The 22,151-nt window shown below is 46.1% G+C and overlaps 1 protein-coding gene across 2 annotated transcripts in view; it reads right to left on the minus strand.

The window, feature by feature from the left end:
• Positions 1-3,395: 3,395 nt before the first annotated feature.
• Positions 3,396-22,151, minus strand: part of Bcorl1 (BCL6 corepressor-like 1) — an 82,798-nt gene continuing 64,042 nt past the window's right edge. The window contains exons 13-15 of one of the 2 annotated variants that reach the window (XM_013018044.1): positions 11,398-11,475; positions 10,279-10,429; positions 3,396-5,654 (exon numbers count right to left, since the gene is read on the minus strand). In XM_013018044.1, the coding sequence (XP_012873498.1) occupies positions 5,372-5,654; positions 10,279-10,429; positions 11,398-11,475 (512 nt within the window). In that variant the 3' untranslated portion in view covers positions 3,396-5,371. The remainder of the gene's footprint in view (positions 5,655-10,278; positions 10,430-11,397; positions 11,476-22,151) is intronic. The other variant, XM_013018043.1, reaches the window with a different exon arrangement.

Consider the following 22,151-nt stretch of genomic DNA (forward strand, 5'->3'; position numbering starts at 1 on the left):
GTCAAGGACAGGAACTGTGTTAATCACTGATGCATCCCTGCCTGGCACAGTGCCTGACACACAGTAGGTGCTCAATAAATATTTATTGAAAGGAAGAATGAGTCCTGATTCCAATTATGGGGACTTATTCTCTATCTAAGGGCCGGCACGAGGAGAAGAAGAAGGCCAATCAGTACCGGGGAGCTTACACAGCTTTTGGACTCTTCATATAACACTATGCAGCTACCCCTGGGCCACAGGGTTCACAAGGAGCCCAGGATTGCTTCCAGTTATGCTCTGCTACCACCAGAGGCCACTGGCTACTCTTGAATTCCTTCCCTTTGCCATTGCTTCCTTCTAGGAACTGCCTCACTGGTATTTCCTCATGTCTGAGTGCTACTGAAGTGGGAATGTCAACGCTGGTGGGCTGCATGGGACAAGAATTTATTCTCATGGTCGCAAACCTGATTCCCTCACGTATATTCGGAAAGAAGGAAGTTGCCTCTGGCTCCCAAGTGGTGGGGCCTGGGATGAGAATCATTCCTTCCAGTTTGGGCCTTTCACATGCTGGATGTGGTCAATGTCCAGCAGGTGACGCTCTCGAGCCAGCAATGGCGGACAGGCAACTAGGCGGAACCTGGGCGAAGCTCCTAGGGCGGGGCCTACCGCTCCCCACCCTCTCCCCCGCCCCGGGCGGGCCTCTTCTGTCACCGACCCTGGACGTTTCTCCCAGTCCGGCCAGCCCCCTATTGCTCCAAAACTTAGAACTTTCCCCTTGTCCGTCGCCCCTCTTTGCTTTCTGGGGGGAGAATTTAGCAATCCACGGAAACGCCTTTTCCCCATTGGCCAGTCGTGTTTTCACTCCGCCCCTTGGATCCTCCCCCCCCGCCCCCACCCCTTCTCCCGCCTTCTGAGACCAGCAGGTGAGCACGTTGCAGGCCAGGCCTGCAGCTCTGTCCGGAGCCCACCAGCAGCCCAGAAGAAACTTGTCTCAGACTAGGGGCTAGCTGGCCCTGAGTCTGGTCCACTCTTCATTCGGGCCTACCTTTAGCGCTGCTGTTTTCCTGTTTGAAACCGGAGGCACGGTGATATGCACTTGTCAGCAGCACGTGCCAGGAAGGGCTGCGCAGGGCCCAGGAGGCATTGCTCACAGCTCGCAGCTCGCAGCGGCTGTACACTGCAGTAGTTAACCTTGCTCACTGTGGAAACTCAGATGCTCAAGCCAGTAGGCTCAAGGACTTCAGGTCTCTCTTTAGGAAATGGAGGATACCTTTGGGCAGACATGTCCACCCTTCCCATTCTTCCCAAAACACACACCCAAGCCCCCACAAATGTTCACTTCCCAGTTACCAATTTACTGCTCAATCCACCTCTCATCTACCACACATCATACAGGCATCCCGACATGATCTCCACTCCAGGACTAGTGACATGAGCAGGAGCTCTTGCAGACCTGCACTCTACTGTGAAGATCGTCCTTAACTGTAGATGGATGAGTGACACAGAGGAACTAAGAACACCTAAACAGCCTTATTTCATCCTCAGTATGATTGTCACCTATCAACAGGTTGCTAAACTGGCAAGGAGCAATAAAGCTCTAAAAGATAAGGTACTCATCCATGGTGGGGTAACACAGTGGTGGTGCTGGGTCTTTCTGGCACCACACTGGAAACATTGGGACACCATCAATAGGTCACTAATCAGAGGCTACAGGCAGGAATGTAGATCTAGGATCAGTTCTTACCTCCTCAATCCTTCTATTCCAGCAGAAAGGCAGGTCATTAGGTAAGATGAAGGTAAAGGAACCCGGAAGCATGAAAACAAGAAACTTCTATTTGATTCTGCTTTCTACTCTCCTCCTTTTTTGGTCTTCAAGCCTTGGCTCAGCTTGTTTAAACTTGTCCCCAGTTTAAACATTCCCTGCCAACTCTTAAGACCTAGTTTTATGCTTAATTATTCATTAGGCATTATCTCTCCCATTCTTTCTCCCCAGCCACCCAGATGCCCTTCTCCAGCTCTTTGAGCTCTCATGGCATCCTGGGCCTGGGTGAATCCTTACATTTACCACGTGGCCTTTTGTGATCTGACATGTCTGACTTTTTTATTTGTCAGTTGTGGGCTTGAACTCTGGGTGGGCCATGTCCCTCAGCTCTTTAGCTCAAAACTAATACTCTACCACTTGAGCCACAGTGCTATTTCCTTTTTTTTTTTTGAGTGGTTTATTGGAGATGAGTCTCAGGGCCTTTCCTGCCTGGGCTGGCTTTGAACTTCAACCCTCAGATCTCAGCCTCCTGAGTAGCTAGGATTACAGGCATGAGCCACCAGCACCCCAGCATGTCTAATTTCTTACCTGTATGTTCCAGATAGGACCAACAAAGGTCAGAACTACTATGGGGTGGCTTGTGATTACCTTGGGATCAGAAAGTGTGAAAGAGAAGGCCAATAAATACAAATAATGTTGGGGTTCAAATGCATGATATCCTTATAATCTGGAGAGAATGATGCAAGTTGAAGGAAGCTTCTGAGGCTGGAGCAAGGAGACCAGGTCACAGTTCACTCCTGGGATGGCTGGACTCCTGTCAGCCAGCCAAACAGACCTCCTAGATATAAGCCTAAATTAGGCCAGGCATGGAGGTGCACACCTATAATCTCAGCACTTGGAGGCTCAAGCAGAAGGACCAAGATTTCTCAAACTAGATCAGCCTGAATTTCATAGCAAGATTCAGTCTCAAAAAAGACAGGAGGAGAAAGGGAGGTATGCTTCAGCCCCAGACTTTCAATATCCCCTTTTCCTCGGCAAGTAAGGAACACATTCTGGAGCCTGTAATGAGAATCACCACTTTCCTCCCACTTCCCAAAGTGGGAGGAAAATCTATAAAATCTAGGCTGAATGTCCTGTCTTCAGAGTGGCTGGGTCCTGAAGGACTAAACTGTGAAAAGCCAGCACTGGGCAGGTGGGCAGGGAAAGCATTGGCACAATGGCCAGGGTGAGGGCAGGGCTGGGATCCCACAGCATAGCTGGGTAGGTAGTCCAGGGCAGGCAGATGATTTCTTTGGGATGTTTCCACACTGTTACCACAAAGGGCACCTCCCCTAATCCTGCTACTCCTATAACAAACAAGGAATTCTCTTGGTGCATACCTTCACAGCAAAGCAACATAAGTCATACATTCAATTTTCCCCACCCGCCAAGCCCTTGGGATTTGTCTCTGCCTTTCCTTGTCTTTCCACATCATGACCCAGTGACCCAAATGTTTATGAGTCACACCACTATGCCTTCACCCACTGCACCCTTAGGGACCATAACTAACAAGCAGGAATGAGAGTCCCTTGTTTACCGAACGCAGATGCCCATCTTTCTTAAGGCTCAAAAAGCCATGAAGAAGATAAGCAAGAAGAGAGACCAGAGACAAAGGCCCTGACACAGGTTATTCAGTATGCAAGTGTTTTTTTGACTCCACAGCCAGTTGCTTAATGAAACATAAAAGGGCAGCCAGAATACACACCCAAATGCAAAAAAGTAAAGGCAAACATAAAACATAAAATAAACCACACAATATCATGAACCCCAACAAAACTAAAAAATTGAAATCCAAAACCCCTCAACTTTATATATACACATATATACTCATACATATGCATATATATAATTTGTTTTTGTTAGAAAGGGAGAACAATTGTTCAAAATCAACTGGGCAGGATGATGGGGCTGGGGAGTTGTCCTACCGAAGGGGGCCCAAAAATTCCCCCAGGAACAAAGAACACAATACAAAGAAAATAACCATCAATGCTCCTGAATAGGTCAGGAACTTCCAGAGAACAGATTGTCCCATCCTCAAACTGGCTTTTTTTTTCCTTTTTTTTGTCTTTTTTTTCCATTTTCTTCTTTTGTTGTTGTTGTTTAGCACCTGTACAATAAAAATGTACCATCTCCAACCAGAGCCAGCCACAGTGAGGCCCTCTTGCCTTTGGATGGTACACACTCTCTACAAGGATTGTTCGGAAAAATAGCAATCGGTAGAAAAATAAGAACAAGAGTGGGAAAGACAATAGCACAGAGGGAGCAGGGACATCCTCCTCCTCCCTCCCTTCCTGTGTTGCAGAGCAGATCCAACATTGGAGGCCTAGAGATCCACAGGGAGGCCTGGAGGGCACACACTTAGTCCTAGGACCCCAGCAATGGCGCCCAGGCTGGAGACTGGTGTCCTGCCCTCATCACCTCGGAAACAGGTGGTGCCCGATCGCATATCTGGCAGTCAATCTTCGAGCCCTCTACAGATTTCAGAGGAGAATGGGGGGGACAGAGAGAAAGGAGGGAGAAAAAAGAGGTGCTGTGAGTCTGGGAAGGGGGTAAAGATGGGGATGAGGGCTGGGAGGGGAGAGGCTCAGTGTGTGGAGGATGGGACATCAGGGTTAGGGTGTTGCAAGGCAAAAGATGCAAGAATAAACCCACATTGTGCACTCTGAGGGGTACAGGGAAGAAAGCAAGGGAGGCACCTTCATCCCCCGAGTCCTAGTCTCAAAACTCTCCTTTTCTTAGAGTAATTCAGGAACCCCTCACCCCACAATTCTCCTCTCACTAGTAAACACTAATCTCAAGATGGCAGGGCTGTTGCAAAGGGGAGGAAGAAGAAAACCTGGCAGGGGAGGGGGAGCACCAAAGCCTCAGGATTTACCCCCAGTCCCCCCAGCTCTATGTCAGCAGCAGCCAGCTTGTTTACTCACACTAATGTCCTCTACCCTTCCCCAATGGTGGGAAACCAAGAGTGGAAATAACTGTCAGAGGAAGGGAGCAGCCCAAAGCTTATCCAGGAAGAAAGAAAGGAGGTAAAGAAAGTCCCTCAATACAACAAGTTGTCTCAAATTGTCACAGTGATACAGACTTATCAGAAACCAATGAAACAATACAAATTAAATACTAATAAAATAAATACTATGGAAGACAGAAGAGCACAGGGGGATGGAGGGAGGGCGCTTAGAGATTTGGGCTTTTCTTATTTCTCTTCAGGACAAGCTGTGGCCACCAGGCCCACCATTGGTCTTGGTCATAAGCAGAGGGACCAGTCCAAGGGGTCCTGACGCCACCTGTCACCATCCCTGGATCTCTTGTCTTCAGATGTGGAGTTCAACTTTCCACTCCCATCACCAACCACAACAACAATGATGATGACAGGGAGATGAGAACTAACTGTAACAACAACAAAAAAAAAAACAAACCAAACCAAACAAAAAAAAATCCAGTCACTAATGCTGGCATTGATAAGGCGGCTTCTTGTTGGTCCATATTATTGCCTCATTCTGCAGTCTGGTGCTCGGTGGAGGAAGACATGGGAGGTGAGGGAAAGGTGAACCCAGGAGGAGAAAGAAGAACAGGGGGGAAGCTGTTTCCCCGTCAACTGTTCCAAGACTGGAATTCCACCTCAGACCCTAGGAGCCGCAGCAGCTCAGGCTCATAGCGCACCAGCTCCACAGTCTCAGAGGAGCCTGGGGGAGACCTGTCCTCCAGGCCTCCGGGCCTCTCGGCAGGGGTCAGCAGCTGACTGGAGGCCACCTGCCTGTGGAACTCAGCTTTGGGCAGGGTGGTGATTTCCAAGTGCGGGAACCGGGCCTGAAAGATCCTAGAGGAAAGCTTCAGCCTCTTCAGGACATCGGTGAAGAGGAACCAGTTGCAGGGCCTGAAAAGGCAAGTACAGAAATTAGGAAAGCATACCTGTAATTCTGGATGCTCAAGAGGCTAAAATCTGAGGATTGTGGTTCGAAGCCAGTCTGGGCAGGAAATGCTGTGAGACTCTATGTCCCGTGAGTCATTAAAAAGCCAGAAATGGAGCTGTGACTCAAGTGTTAGAACACTAACCTTGACTACAAACTGCTCAGTGACCGCACCCAGGCCCTGAGTTCAAGTCCCAGGATCAGCAAAAAAAAAAAAAGAATGAAAAAAAGAAAAGAAGGTAAGGAAGCAGGGATGGGAGGTGGGGCTGGGGAGCAGAAACTGGGGTGCACTAGAAGCTGGCTCTTTCTTTTACTGAGACTCACTGCCCCCTAAAACCACAAACTCTTGAGGCAAGTGTTTTCTCTTGTCCCCTACAATGCTTGGCCCAGCTTCTAGCTGAACATCAGTGGGCACTTACCAGTTCTTCCATTAAAACAACAACAAGAAGCGGGTAAGAAATTGCCATTCCAGGACTGAAACCCTTAGCAAATTGTACCATGGCTTAACCTGTATCCCTGTGTCCTTAGGACTTATCTTCTCCTCAGCTCCCAACCCCTACAAACCCCATCTAGTTTCCCTTTCCTGTTCTCACTCCTGCTTCCCCCTGCCTCTTTGTTCTCATAGATTTTCCCCAGCAGAGGGAGAGCCATGGAGAAAGGCCTAAACTGTGGGTAATCCAAAAGGCATTTCTCCTTGGCTCTGGAATGTATTAGCACCGTTGTTTCTGCAGGCCCAGGGCTCACATTACAGCCAGTCTGCCCTTGTAGAGCACACCCGACTGGGCGGCAGCCTGGGGACAGCTGGGTGGGGTGCTGGCCAAACACACTGACTAAACAGGAAGAAACACTGCACCCTCGTGTTAGTGGTTTACAGGCCTCTCTCTCTCTCTCTCCTCTCTCTCCTGCCATTCTACTGTGTCAGTTCCAGATGTGGCCACTTCTGGCCTAGAAGACACTGTCAGACCTCAACTGGCTTCCCTTTGCCAATAGTCACCCTTCTGCACCCAACTCATCCTTGTAGGATCCTCAGTTACAAGTAGTGTTCTAACAAGAAAATCTGACCCTTTAGTCCCTCACTGAACAGTTTTCAATGGATCTCTAGTACCTCTAGGAAGTAACTCCAGATTCTTTTATTTTCTTGAAAAGGTATCACTATGTAGACTAGGCCAGACTAGAACTCTGATCTTTCTGCCTCAGCTTCTCAAGTACTAAAATTATAGGCATGCACCACCATACCCAACTCTAATTCCTTAGCACAATATTAAGTAAGATCTTCCCCAAATAACCCTGTTTGACCTCTTTTTTGGGGGGGGTCCGGTTGTGGGGCCTGAACTCTGGGCCTGGGCGCTGTCCCTCAGCTCTTCAGCTCAAGGCTAGTGCTCTGCCACCTGAGCCACAGCACCACTTCTGGCTTTTTTCTTGCTTATGTGGTGCTGAGGAATTGAACCCAGGGCCTCAGGCATGCAAGGCAAGCGCTCTACCACTAAGCCACCTTCCCAGCCCCCGTGTTTGACCTCTTTACCCTAAGCTGTAACCCCTTCCCCATGTCCAACTAATGTGTGCCAATTTAAAAAAATCATTTAAACCAGACATCCTAGTCATCATGCCTGTAATCCTAGCTACTAGGTGGCTGAGATCTGAGGCTCATGGTTCAAAGCCAGCCAGGACAGAAAAGTCCATGAGAATCTTATTTCCAATGAACCACCAGAAAACTGGAAGTGGCATTATGGCTCAAAGTGATTAGAGAGCTAGCCTTGAGCAAGAGTTCAAGCCCCACGACCAACAACAACAAAAATCATTTAAAAAATAGAACTCGGTAAGGGGAGGTACAGAAATGGAGGGACTAAGGGTGAACAAATGCAGCAGTGGTACTTACTGGATATTATGTTTCAAATGAACTATATAACTTGTGGGTGGGAATGGGAGGGAAAAACTGGGAGAGAGCAAGGAAAGGGGTGACATTGTCCAAAAAGAAATGTACAGTACTCATTACCTGGCTTATGTAACTGTAACATCTCTGTACATCACTTTTATAGTAACAATAAACTAAAATAAAAAAACAACTAAAGTATGTCTCAGGTGCTATAGCACCCACCTTAAATGACAAAGTCAAGCAAGATGCAAGGTTCTAAGTTTAAACCCAAATACCAGCACCAAAACAAAACAAAAAACCATCTACCTAGGCTCAGGAGGTAGCTTGCCTAGTTTGAGGCCTTTGGTTCAACTCCCAGCAACATGCAAAAAAGAAAAAAAATAACAAAACAAAAATGGTATTGGAGCTGGGTGCCAGTGGCTCACACCTATAATCCTAGCTACTCAGGAGGCTGAGATCTGAGGATGGCAGTTCAAAGCCAACCCAGGCAGGAAAGTCCGTGAGACTCTTATCTCTAATTAACCACCAGAAATCTGGAAGTGGTGCTGTGGCTCAAGTGCTAGAGCACTAGCTTTGAGCTGAAGAGCTGAGGGACAGCGCCCAGGTGCAGAGTTCAAGTCCCATAACTGGAAAAACAAACAAACAACAACAACCACAAAAACAAACAAAAAATGGTATTGGCTAAACATAATGATAGCATGAGTAGCCAGACCCTGACCCACAATCCCTATGTTGTAAATTCAACATTTCTTCAACAAAATGGCCAACTGTCAAGTCACACATTAAGAGTGGAGTGTTTTAGATTAAGAGAAAGGGACAACAGGCACCATATCCTTGTACTACCACTTTTTAAAAATGGGGCAAACTTCAGAATATATCTGTTGGTACCTAGAATCTAGTCTTGTTTTGATGATTGAGAAAGTGCTTCTGAAACCCATAGGATCTCAGAGTCACTACTCCCTATAGTTTCTCTTTTTTGGAGCAGGGTCTCACTATGTAGCTCAGGCTGGCCTCCAACTCTCAGCCTCCATAGAGCATGGATTACAGGTATGCACCACTCACTACTTCTTAAAGACCCCCAAACATTCACATTGTGCTGCAGCTGTGGAAAAGGGTAGTTTCAGAACAAGTGCTGGAGGATGCCACATGAGGAAGCCAGTCCTGACAGGACCCAGTTCTTAGCTGGTAATATGCTTGGTCGCCCATGTTCTTGTCTGCACCTAAAGCAGACAACCTGGTCCTTTTACTGCCTGTGGCCCAAGATCTTGTTTCAGAGTAGGAGGTACTGAATACTTTGGAGGAATTAATTAACTGTGCAATACTATATCCTAGAGGCCTGACCCCACCCTCAGGGATCAGCTTCTGCCCAGAAGAATAAGGACCAAAACCCCCTGAAACTTGAGCCCCACTAGTGTCATCATATAGGCTTTTAAAAATTCTTATCAGGCTATGGGGGAAGGGATGCAAAGAAACTGGGGTCTAGAGATGAGTGTCATGCAGAGGGGCTCACCTGATACAACCCGGTCCATCACTCACTCAGGTCCCCATATTGTGCAAACATGCTAATTTGCTGTTTTGGTTTTTTTTTTAAAAATGTGTGTGTGTGTGCGCGAGCGCGCACGTGCGCACACACACACGCGCTAGTCCTAGGGCCTGAATTCAGGGTCTCGGTGCTGTCTCTTGAGCTATTTTATCCAAGGCTACCATTTTACCACTTGAGCCATAGTTCCACTTCTGGCTTTTTGGTGATTAATTGGAGATAGGGCTCACAGACTTTTCCTGCCTAGGTTGGCTTTGAACCGTGATTCTCAGATCTTAGCTCCTGAGTAGTTAAGATTACAGGTGTGAGCCACCACTGGTGTCCAGCTTCATTTACTGTTTTTCAAAATAGGATCTATATTTTAAAAATTGATACCAAGGAAAAATTATCCTTGACCTTGTTTGTAATGCTATTTAGAAACTACCTAATGATGGAGGCTAAGAAGAAAAGGGCAAATGACCCTGACTTTTCATTCTCCTACTCAGCACGTTCCCAAGCTGATACAAAGGGAAATACAACAAAATCTACAGCCTCACAGGCTATCAAACGTCTTTCTGAGTCATAAAATAAGAGTAAGTTGGACTCAGTTGAAGACTAAATGTCAAGGATACTCTGTTCTCTGAAAATGGGTGATCCCCATTATCATCTGCACAATCATCTGAGCTAGAGTGCTGATCACCTGGCCAACATTAAGGCTATGAGAAATGGTTGTGAATTGCTTAAGGACCCCAGTGGCTCTACAGCTATGGCAACCATATGTCCTGGTTTTTTCCCCAGAATCTCAATTGCAAATATTCTGTCTGGCTCTTTCCAGAAACCACAAAAATGTTCCAGAGATTCTAATAGTTCAACCATTGAAATATCTCCCAGATTATCTCTTATACACACTTAACAGTAAACAAAACTTGCAGAGGGTAAAACTAGATTTGGGGCTTAGGAAATGCATACAATGGAGAGATACAGTACAGATCTAGAGGTCTCTGTACTTCTAGTTTGAGTGGTAAGTTCCACTCCGTCTGATACAAGATCAAGCTAGCTTTGTCATGTGCTATCTTTCCTATACTCTAGCACTCATTTACTTGGGCCCTCTCCTGGAGAGCTTCACCATGCCTGGTAGGCTGGCCAGGAGTTGCTAGGATCCCGGTACATGTTCCCTGTAGACCTCACACACACTTACCCTCGGGACACTGACACTTGAAGATTGTAACAAGGGAGAAGAGGTTTGTCTGAAAGTTCAAACATGAAGTCATCCTCTTCCACCTCTTCTCCTTGCTCAGAGCTCCCAGGAGGATTATTCAGGAGGTCACAGGCAAACCCATCTTTTTTCTCTGGAAGGCAGGTACACACGGGATTAGGACATAGATACAGGCACAAATTAAGGGAAAAGAAATGCTTTAAAACTAGAGAAAAATGAGCAGGTCACAGGTCTCAAGGTGAGGTCAACACTGGTTGACCCCAGTGGCTCACATCTTTGAGAGGACACAAGAAAGTTTTAGTCCTACAATGAAAAATAGTTTGTGGCCAGAGATTCATTATATTACCTTACCCTCCAATGAGAAAAAGCCTGGCGATGCAAAGGATAACCCGTTCAGCTGCAGGAGACAGAAACCTGATCAGTAGTCAAGGGCAAGGTGAAAACACCCACCCTTATCTGGCTACAGATTTCTAAAGGTGCCTCACTGCCAGGTCCTGAATTCCAGAGACTCAGGTGGTTTACTTCCTCAGGCCTGTACTTGGGAGTGGCCTGTTGAGTTTCTAACTCAGATTAGGGATGCTTAGGTCCTTTAACCTTTGGCCTTTGACCCGTTGAACAACTACCACAGAAAAAGGGTATGCTGACTCTCCCGAGAGAGGAAAAAGCTTGGGCCCGAGGACTAGCTATCTCAGAAACCAGGTGTACCATATGGGGGCAAGAGAGCGAGAGAATTAAAGCTGTTACACAAGGAGGTGACTTCTTCATAAGTGCTCAATAGGGGCTTCTGGAGGGATTAACAGTAAGCAAGAGACAGGAAAAAGATCTTAGGAGAGAGAGTTTATGAAGTACCCAAGATGAGGAGTTGTAGAGGGATAGGGAAGGATGACTTTATCCTCATCAGTGTGTGATCTCCTGATTCAGGTGAGTGAGGTCTGAATCTCAGGGAAGGTTAGGGCTCAGTATGAAAGAGCCTGTAAGCTACTGACAAAGAGGGATGGCTACTTCTGCAGGGTTACAGATATCTTTGAGAAGAATTAATGAGACCCAAACCAGCCCCCAGCCCCCAATCCCTGAATGGGATTCTTTGCACTTAATGCTTACCCAGCACAGAACTGCTGTAAAAATCCCAGGACACACCAGGATCACCCTCGGCTCGGCCCTGAAGATCCGACAGGTGATCTGAAAAAAGAAGAGAAGGTGGTAACCCTAAGCAGATAGGCTGAAGAGGGAATGTCAGTGCATATGGGGCTGAGGGAATGAATGGAAGGAAGAAGGAAAGACAGCACAAGGAGCCAGAAGTGACCAGAAAGAGAGCTACTTCCTGCTCCCAGTCCAGAAATTGCAAACCACCAGCCAGGAGCCTAATCTAAGCCAACTGACTACCTGGAATCTAGCCCAATAAAAGAAAAAGATTCTTAGGGTTGGGAAGGTGGCTCAGTGGTAGAGCGCTTGCCTTGCATGCATGAGGCCCTGGGTTCGATTCCTCAGCACCACATAAGCAAAAAAGAAAAATGCTGGAAGTGGCACTGTGGCTCAAGTGGTACAGCGCTAGCCTTGAGCTGAAGAGCTGAGAGATAGCGCCCAGGCCCAGAGTTCAAGCCCCACAACCGGACCCCCCCGCCAAAAAAAAAAAGAAAGAAAAAGTTTCTTAGCTGGGCACCGATGATCATGCTTATAATCCTAACTACTCAAGAAGCTAAGACCTGAGGATTGTGGTTTGAAGCCAGCCTGGGGAGGAAAGTCTGTGAGACTCTTATCGCCAATTAACCACCAGAAAACCACTTTGGCTCAAAGTAGAAGAGCACTAGCCTTGAGTGGAAAAAGCTCAGAGACAACACCTAGGCCCTGAGTTCAAGCCTCATGATGGACAGGGCAGAAAAAAAACAAAGGAAAAGATTCTTGACAGGAGCTGGTGGCTCTTTTCTATAACCCTAGCTACTCAGGAGGTTGAGATCTGAGGGTCATGGTTCAAAGCCAGTATGGGCAGGAAAGTCTGTGAGACTCTTTTTTTTTTTTGTGAGACTCTTTCACCTCCAATTAATTATCAAAATTCTGGAAGGAGAGCTGTGGCTCAAGTGGTAGAGTTCTAGTCGAGCACAGAAGTTCAGGAACAGCACCCAGGACCTGAGTTCAAGCCCCAGGACACACTCTCTCTCTCCATACACACACACACACACACACACACACACACACACACACACACACATTCCACACACAATTAATTTTAGTCATGGGGCTTGAATTCCAGGCCAGGTGCTGTCCCCGAGCTCTTTTGCTCAAGGCTAGCACTTTACCACTTTGAGCCACAGCGCCACTTCTAGTTTTCTAGTGGTTAATTAGAAGAGTCTCAATGCCTAGTCTGGCTTTGAACCATGATCCTCAGATCTCAGCCTCCTAGGAGTAGCTAGAATTACAGGTATGAGCCACAAGCACCCAGTACCCCATCATTTTAAAACTGGTGGATTCACTTAAAATCAGAATGTCCAAACTTTTCATGAAGAAAAAAATTCAGAAGATCTTCCAATAGAGCTCTGCATTCCTGCATGTGTTGGCTGGAGGGAGCCTGGACATGTGTGGGCTCCACATCTCACCCAGCCTCTTTTCTCTTTTACACATCAGTTCCAAGGCATGTAGTTTTGGGACCCCCTTCCTCAAATGGCCCAGGGAATTCCTCTACAAATAGAATCCTGGCCCCATCCCAGGATTTGAGTTCCTGCAAGTCCCAAACTTAATATATCCAGTCATTGACCTTTCCACATTAAAGTTAGCTAAGAAGCTGAAGATGGAGCTCAATGTACATGCTTAGCACATTCATGGTCCTGAGTTTAATTCCCAGTTTCAAAAAGATAAAAATAAAAAAATAAAGCTGTGGGTAGAGGAGGCAAGGGAGCAAAGATTGTATGATAGAGGGCAGAAATTTGTTCTAAGCACACTGTGTGCATATGTGGAAATATCACAGTGAGATTCTGATGTAGTACAAACAGATGTTATCTCAAAAAAGTAAAGAAAAAATGAAGTAGAAAAATAAAAAGTGGGGCTGGGAAGGTGGCTCAGTGGTAGAGCGCTTGCCTTGCATGCCTGAGGCCCTGGGTTCGATTCCTCAGCACCACATAAGCAAAAAGAAAAAAAGCCGAAAGTGGCACTGTGGCTCAGGTGGCAGAGCGCTAGCCTTGAGCTGAAGAGGTGAGGGATAGTGTCCAGGCCCAGAGTTCAGGCCCCACGACCGCCCCCCCACAAAAAAAAACCAAAAGAAAAATAAAAAGTGAAGCTGGGCATGGTAGCATGTATCTGGAATTCCAGCACTCAAAAGGCTGAGATAGAAGGATTGTGAGTTTGAGGTTAGTAAATCACACACACACACACACACACACACACACACACACACACACACACCCCAAAGCAACCTAAGAGTGGTAGCATATGACTGTAATCCCAGCACTAGTGAGGCTGAGGAAGGAAGATCATAAATTTGAGGATAGGCTGCTCTACTTGAAAGTTTATACCCAAAAGAAATGAAGACAAGCATTCAAGTAAAAGACTTAGACACAAAAGTTCATAGTAGCTCCAACTCATGATGGTCAAAAACTAAAAACAGTCCTCCATCAAAGGATGAACAAATAAAAAACAACAATGCAATCGAATATTATACAGCCATGAAAAGAGATGACATATGGTACATGCTAGGACCTAGATGCTTAGATGAAAGAAATCACACACACACACACACACAAAAAGAATGCTAAAATGCCGTGACATGGATGAACCTTGAAAACACGATGCCAAGTAAAGGAAGCCAGTCACAGAGACCACATTATGATTCTATTTATATGAAGTGTCCAGAATAGGCAAATTCATAGAGATGGAAAGCAGATAGATGGCTTTGAGGGGCTGGGAGAAAGAGTAAAGAGCACTGACTGCTAAAAAGGATGGAGTGATAGAATGAGTAGAATGATAGAAAACTGAAGCCAGATGCGGGTAGCAACTTAACATTATAAAGTTTATCTAAGTGTATAAAGTGGCTAAAATAACATATTTTGTCTTCCATGTATTTTACCACAAGGAAACAACTTTTACTGTGCTTGATCTGGGGCTTGAACTCAGGGCCTGGGCACTGCCCTTGAGCTTTTGTGCTCAAGGCTAACACTATATTACTTGAGCCACAGATCCACTTTGGCTTTTCTAAGTAGTTTATTGGAGATAAGAGGCTCAGAGACTTTCCTGCCCTGGCTGGCTTTGAACCTCGATTGTCAGATCTCAACATCCTGAGTAGCTAGGATAAGAGGTGTGAACCACAAGTGCCTGGCTGAAACAAATTTTAAAAAGTTACCTTTGGTGTTTAGATCTAAACAAAGACTATAGGTCACCCTTAACCTTTTTTTGTATGTGTCAGTCCTGGGGCTTGAATTCAGGCTCTGGGCACTGTCCCTGGGCTTCTTTTTGCTCAAGGTTAATGTCTACCACTTGAGCTACAGCGTCACTTCTGGCATATTTTTTGGTAGTTAAGTGGAGGTAAATCTCACAGACTTTCCTGTCTAAGCTGGATTTGAACTGTGATCCTCAGATCTCAGCCTGCTGAGTAGCTAGGATTACACACATGAGCTGCTGGCACCCAGATCCCTTAACCTTCTGGTTTGCTCACTAGGCAGCACATCATTACCTTAGTCACACCTGGACAACAAGCAATCCTACCAGCTTCCACAATTCAACAGTGCCATCTGGGGGCACACATGGCCCAGCCATCGCCAATAAGTGATTAAGGACAACTGGCAAGCTGAACCATGTGGTTGCCACCAACCCTCAAGTGACACCTGGGTAACAAGACAGGAGAAAGTCCAAAGGGCACAGGTGAGATAAGGGAGCCACCTGCAAATGAAATCCCAGGAGGAAGTTGGCAGCCATTCTGAAAGAAGTGGAGCTCATTTCTTTAGATGGAAAGTATCACCACTACCATCACCACCCAGAGTACCCTCCCTGTGGGGTGTCCTAGCAGCAAGAACTGCCAGCTGTTGCAAGCTACCAAACCTACTCCTTTCAGTCATCTTCTAGGCAGCAAAGAGGTCCCCTCTAGTAGGAAAAGGCAGACAGCAAGGAGTATTCAAAGCAATGGCTGAACAACCAGAATATGAAACCTTTAAGTCATGGATATTAGAGCTTTTGTGCATTCCATGTAAAACCTGAAGGCTTCTGTGTCATTTGAGAGTTGGAAGCAGTTTCTTCCAGAAACAGCTGCATGGTAGTTGTGTGTGCTCTGAACCTAGCTTTGACTTTGGTGTTATGGGGGATAAAGGTTTGAGACGGGAAGTTCTCAAGAGGCAGGGAACAGCAATGGTATAGGCTAAACACTATACTGAAAATGAACTATACAACTTTGGGTTGGGGATGGGAGGGAAAAACTGGTAGAGAGCAAGGGAAGGGGTGACACTGTCCAAAAAGAAAAGTACTCATTACCTGACTTATGTAACTGTAACCCCTCTGTACATCGCCTTTATAATAGCAAATAAAACATTTTTTTTGGGGGGGGGTCTGGTTGTGGGGCCTGGACTCTGGGCCTGGGTGCTGTCCCTCAGCTCTTCAACTCAAGGCTAGTGCTCTACCACTTGAGCCACAACGCCACTTCCGGCTTTTTTCTTTTTGCTTATGTGGTGCTGAGGAATCGAACCCAGGGCCTCATGCATGCAAGGCAAGCGCTCTACCACTGAGCCACCTTCCCAGCCCAAATAAAACATTTTTAAAGACAGGGTCATGTCTATCTTGTTTGCTATTGTGCCTAAACCCAGTGTCTGGCACATAACAAGAGCTTAAGTAATATATGGGGAAGGAAAGAGGAAAAAAGTAAAGACGATGGGGAGGACAGAATCACAAGCAGGTGAGATTATAAAGTGCTTGCTCAAGCAGCATGCCAAAACACACGCACTCAAATGCTGGCTGTCCCCTTTCTCCCACAAGAGGTCACACAAGGATTCCAGCACAGCAGTCCCAGCTCACTGCATTCCTAGGCTCTTCTCTAGGAACTACCTTCAGAGCCTCTGGCACATTCCTCTAATTCTCTCCATTGCCTGCAAATCTTTGTCATGGGCAGGTGAACCTGCCTGTCTGAGACAACCCCAAGTGAACTGGAATGAGCAAAGAAGCTAAAGTGGGATCAGGCTCTTAAGTGGCACAGGGGAGTTACCTGTTCTGGTACTCCTGCAGCTTCAATACATACACATCATTTATTTACATACAATCAAGATGAAATGTGAGCTACCTTTTTCTTGATTCTTCCTACCTCCATCCAACACAACATTCAATCTTTTACTATTTTGTGTGTGTGCGTCTATGCCACTCATGGGGCTTGAACTCAGAGCTTGGGTGCTGTCCCTGAGCTTTTGTGTTCAAAGTTAGCACTCTACCACTTGAGGTTACAAATCTATTTCTGGCTTTTTTGGTGGTTAACTGTAGATAGGAGTCTCATAGACTTTATTGTTTGGGCTGACTTTGAACTTCAATCCTCAAGATCTCAGACTCCCGATTAGCTAGGATTAAAGTTGTGAGTCCACAGTGCCTGGACAGTCCTTTACTATCACCATTTCTATGAAAAAGTACCCTGGGCTCATTCATTCCACTTGTAGGTATACACTTAAGAGGTATGACATGGGGCTGGGAATATGGCTTAGTGGTAAAGTGCTTGCCTAGCATGCATGAAGCCCTGGGTTCCATTTCTCAGTACCACATAAACAGAAAAAGCCAGAAGAGGTGCTGTGGCTCAAGTGGTAGAGTGCCAGCCTTGAGCAAAAGAAGCTTAGGGACAGTACCCAGGCCCTGAGTTGTAGCCCCAAGACTGGCAAAAAAAAAAAAGAGGCATGACAATAGACAACCAAATACTTGTACACGTTCTTCTAGCTGCACTACTGACAATAGCCAGAAGATGGACACAGTCCAATGTCGAGCAATGGATAAACAGATAAACAAGTGGGGTTTTACAATGGAATACTATTCAGTCATAAAAGGGAATGAGTACAGACACATACTAATACATGAATGGGCCTTGAAATCAGTACACTATACATCAGAAGTCAGACACAAAGGCCCTGGGTTGTAGGATTCTGTTTATATGAACTGTTTAGAATAGGTGTCTCCAGAGAGCTAGAATGCAAATTAGTGGCTGTCAGGAGTAGGAATGAAAGGAGACAGGGGATCAACTGCATAATGAGTATAGGATCTCATCTAGGGGTGATGAAAATATTTGGAGCTAGATAGAGATGCGTATAGAGATGATGGTTCTAATTTAGTGAATGAACTGTCACTAAAATGATTCACTTTTGCAAATAGTACTGGAAGTTGGACTCAGGGCCTCATACTTATTAAGCTCTCTACCTTGCAAGCCACACCCACAGTCTCTGTTGCTTTTTTTTTTCATGGGGCTTGCACTCTGGGCCTGGGCGCTGTCCCTGAGCTCTTTAGCTCAAGGCAAGCACTCTACCACTTGAGCCACAGTGCCACCTCCAGTTTTCTGATTAGAGGTAAGAGTTTCATGGACTTTCCTGCCTGGGCTGGCTTTGAATCAGGATCCTCAGGTCTCAGCCTCCTGAGTGGCTAGAATTACAGGCATAAGCCACTGGTGCCCAGCTCATGTTGCATTTTTTAATATAGTGTGTCTTGCATATAAGGTCAGTCCTGCCTAGACCACAATCTGCCTATTTACTCTCCCCACATAGCTGGAATGACAGACTCATGTCACACTATCCAGCTATTGAGATAGGTCTCCAGTTCATGCCTGGGCTAGTCTCATACTGTAATTCTCCTGATCTGTACCTCCCAAATTAGCTAGAATTACAGGTGTGAGCTACTGTTACTGAACAACTAAACTGTTCACTTTGTAACCTTTTTTTTTTTTGGTCGTGGGGCTTGAACTCTGGGCCTGGGTGCTGTCCCTCAGCTCTTCAGCTCCAGACGAGCACTCTACCACTTGAGCTACAGCGCCACTTCCGGTTTTCTGGTACTTAATTGGAGATAAGAGTCTCATGGGGGCTGGGAAGGTGGCTCAGTGGTAGAGTGCTTGCCTCGCATGCCTGAGGCCCTGGGTTCAATTCCTCAGTACCACATAAGCAGAAAAAGCCGGAAGTGATGCTTTGGCTCTAGTGGTAGAGCGCTCGCTTTGAGCTGAAGAGCTGAGTGAGGGACAGTGCCCAGGCCCGGAGTTTAGGCACCATAACTGGCAAAAAAAAAAAGAGTCTCATCGACTTTCCTGCCCTGGCTGGCTTTGAACCAGGATCCTCAGATCTCAGCCTCATGAGATTTCAGCTAGGATTACAGGCGTGAGTTACCAGCACCCAGCTGTAACCATTTTTTTTTGGTCCTCATACTGGGGCTTTAACTCATGGGCCTGAAACACTTCCTTGGCCTTTCTTTCTTTTTCTTGCCAGTCCTGTGGCTTGAACTCTGGGCCTGTGTGCTGTCCCTAAGCTCCTTTTGCTTAAGGCTCTACCACTTGAGCCACAGCTAAACTTTTGGCTTTTTTGGTGATTTGACTGGAGATAAGAGTCTCACAAGCTTTCCTGCCTGGGCTGGCTTTGATCATCAGATCTCAGCCTCATGAGTAGCTAGAATTACAGGTGTGAGCCAATATCACCAGCTTGGCATTTACTTTTATAGCTATGCTATAACACTTGAAGCATGCCTCTAGTTCTGCTTTTTTTTCCTGGTAGTTAATTGGAAATAAGAGTCCCACAGACTTTCCTGTCTGGGCTGTCTTCAAATTGCAGCCCTCAGATCTCAGCCTCCTAAGTAGCTAGGATCATACACATGAGCCACCAGTGCTTGGCTTCAACTGTGCACTTTTCTAAAAATTTATTTATTTTTATTATCTTGAAGTAGTTGTACAAAGGAGGATGCCATTTAACAAAGAAGTTTATGAGTACAATGTATTTTGATCAATGACATTTCTCTCAACATTCTCACCTATCTCTCCCTTACCCTAAACTGTTGGCTTCTTTTTTGGTGGTGGGGGGGAATGTCATTCGTGAAGCTTGAACTCAGGGCCTGAAAGCTGTTCCTGAACTATTTTGCTCAAAGCTAGATCTCTACCACTTTTAGCCATAGCACCACTTCCAAACTGTTCATTTTTGTCTGATTAATTTTATATTTCATGAATTTTCAACACCTTTTTAAAGCACTTTTGGTATTCCATTTGTAAGAACAGAGCCTTTGAGCTCTGCATGAGTGGACATCGTCAGACTTTCTCTACTTCCTTGGGTCCCATCACATCCTTTCCCACCTCCTTCAGCTAAGTCACTAGCCGAGGGTCATGAAAGGAGTGAAAAACAACAACAAGAAAAAGCAGCAGTCTTCAATATAGAGCTGTATAGCAGAGGTCTCTGGCAGAAAAAACAAAAACCTGTGATTCAGTAACTTGCTAATAACCCTTTCATCAGTGAAAAGAAAAGCAATCCCTGGACTTCCTCTGATGCCCCAGTCCAAACTGTGACAACTCCTCCAATCCCCACTCATTTCTTCCACTAATAGGCAAAATGAGCCTGTTTTCCTCTGCTAGTCTTTTCTTCAAAGGGTTAACGGTAAATCAGTCACAGTCATTCTACAATTTGGCCCAATGGAGAAGCCTTTCAAAGGCCTCCTGGGGGTTCAGACAGTTTGGTGCTCCAAATCTAAGAATGATATAGAAAAGATTTACTGACTGGCCTCCAGTGCCCAGCACAGCACCAAAAATCTAACAGATGCTCAATAAATGGATGAGCAGACAAACAAATGAGGTAGTACCACTTTAACTTTCATGATCTCAGAAATGGGCCTCACTTGAAGTTAACTCAGCCTAAGAAAATGTATATTGCCAGGTGCTGGTGGCTCAAGCCTGTAATCCTAGATACTCAAGGAAGCTGAGATCTAAAGCTCATGATTTGAAGCCAGACTGGGCAGGAAAGTCTATGAGACTTTATCTCAATCAACCACCAAAATGCTGAAGTGGAGCTGGGGCTCAAGCAGTACAGTGCCAGTCTTGACCAAAAAACAAAGCTAAGGGACAGAGCCCAGGACCTGATTCAAGCCCTAGTAACATCCTTCCCCCCCACACACAAGAAAAGAAAACACACATTTACAACCCTGATCCATCACCAGCATCTTCTGCCAAACAAAAGGACTGACTTCCCGATACCTGTGCCTCTCTTTGTGTATTTAGAAGACAATTCTCATCCCAGACAAACATTCTAGGACAGGGGCCTTGTGCAAAGTGAAGAAAGCTGTACAGGAGGCATAACCCTCATGCTCAGTTTGTCCATCTGCACAAAACAGAGCCCTTTGTACCCTACAGAGATTCACCTTCATTTTCTGCCCAGTGGACTCTCCACCAGAGGAAGATGGAGACAATTAATATACAGAAAGTGTGGTCAAGCAAATGCTTGGGGATGGAAAGCAAAACTCTTTTAAAATACTTCAGCCTAGGGGCTGGGAAGGTGGCTCAGTGGTAGAGCGCTTGCCTTGCATGCCAGAGGCCCTGGGTTCGATTCCTCAGCACCACATAAGCAAAAAGAAAAAAGCCGGAAGTGGCACTGTGGCTCAAGTGGTAGAGCGCTAGCCTTGAGCTGAAGAGTTGGGGGACAGCGCCCAGGCCCAGAGTTCAGGCCCCATGACCGGACCCCCTCCCCCCCCAAAAAACAACAAACTTCAGCCTACTGGGCAAGCTTAAAAAAAATCCAAAGCTCAAGCTTGGCACCAGTGGCTCACGTTTGTAAGCCTAGCTACTCAGGAAGCTGAGATCTGAGGATCATACTTTGAAGTCAGCATGGGCAGAAAAGTCCCTGTCAGACTCTTATCTCCAATTAACCACTCAAAAACCAGAAGTGGAGCTGTGCCTCAAAGTGGTAGAATCTTCAATAAAAGAGTTCAGGAACAGTGCGCAGGCCCTGAGTTCAAGCCCCACAACCAACAAAAAAATAAAAAATAAAAAAATCCAAAGTCCAGGCAAATGTACCCAGGTGTAATAGCTAGCAGCAGGCAGACTTCCCTTATCCTCCTATTTTATGTATTCCTTTGTGGCCACTACCCCACATACCTAATAGCTCATGGAGAATGAGTGGGAATGAGTCCAGGGATGCAAAGGAGGAGAGAATTGGATGCAGGTAGCTCACACTTATACTCCTAAACTACTCAGGAGGCTGAGATCTGAAGATCATGCTCCAAGGTAGCCTGAGCAGGAAAATATGTGAGATTCTTATCTCCAGTTAATTACCAACAAAGCCAGAAATAGAGCTGTGGCTCAAGTAGTAGAGTACTAACCTTAAGGAGAAAAGTTCAGGGACAGCACCCAGGCACCCAGGCTCTGAGTTCAAGGCCCAGGACCACTATGAGAGATAGAGATTGAGAGAGAGAGAGAGAGGGAGGGAGGGAGAGGGAGGGAGGGAGGGAGAGGGAGAGAGAGAGAGAGAGAGAGAGAGAGAGAGAGAGAGAGAGAGAGAGAGAAACACAGTTCTGGGCTGGAAAGACCCCCAATGATGGATGAGCAACATCATGAATGCACTCAATATTACTGAATTATTCACTTTAAAATCATCATGTTAGGTGAATATTGCTTTGATGTTTTAAAAAGTCCCTGAGTATTATCCTTTCACCCTCCCCCCTACCTACATGACCTTTGGGCCTAAGTCTCTCTTCCTGGGGCCTGCTGACCTCTGTACAGGCCTGACTCCTTCAGGGTATCAGGCCAAGGTTATAGCTTGGCTTATAAGAGCTTTCCACAACAGCCAGATAAAGCTCTTGACTTTGCACAGAGAAGAGATGGCCCAGTCTATAATACTCTATCAGCTTTTGGCTCCCATTAGTAAGCTGGCTACATGCCTATAAATTGAGAAATACTGACAAGACCT

Source organism: Dipodomys ordii, unplaced genomic scaffold (genome assembly GCF_000151885.1).
Source record: "Dipodomys ordii isolate 6190 unplaced genomic scaffold, Dord_2.0 Scaffold38, whole genome shotgun sequence".
NCBI lineage: Eukaryota > Metazoa > Chordata > Mammalia > Rodentia > Heteromyidae > Dipodomys > Dipodomys ordii.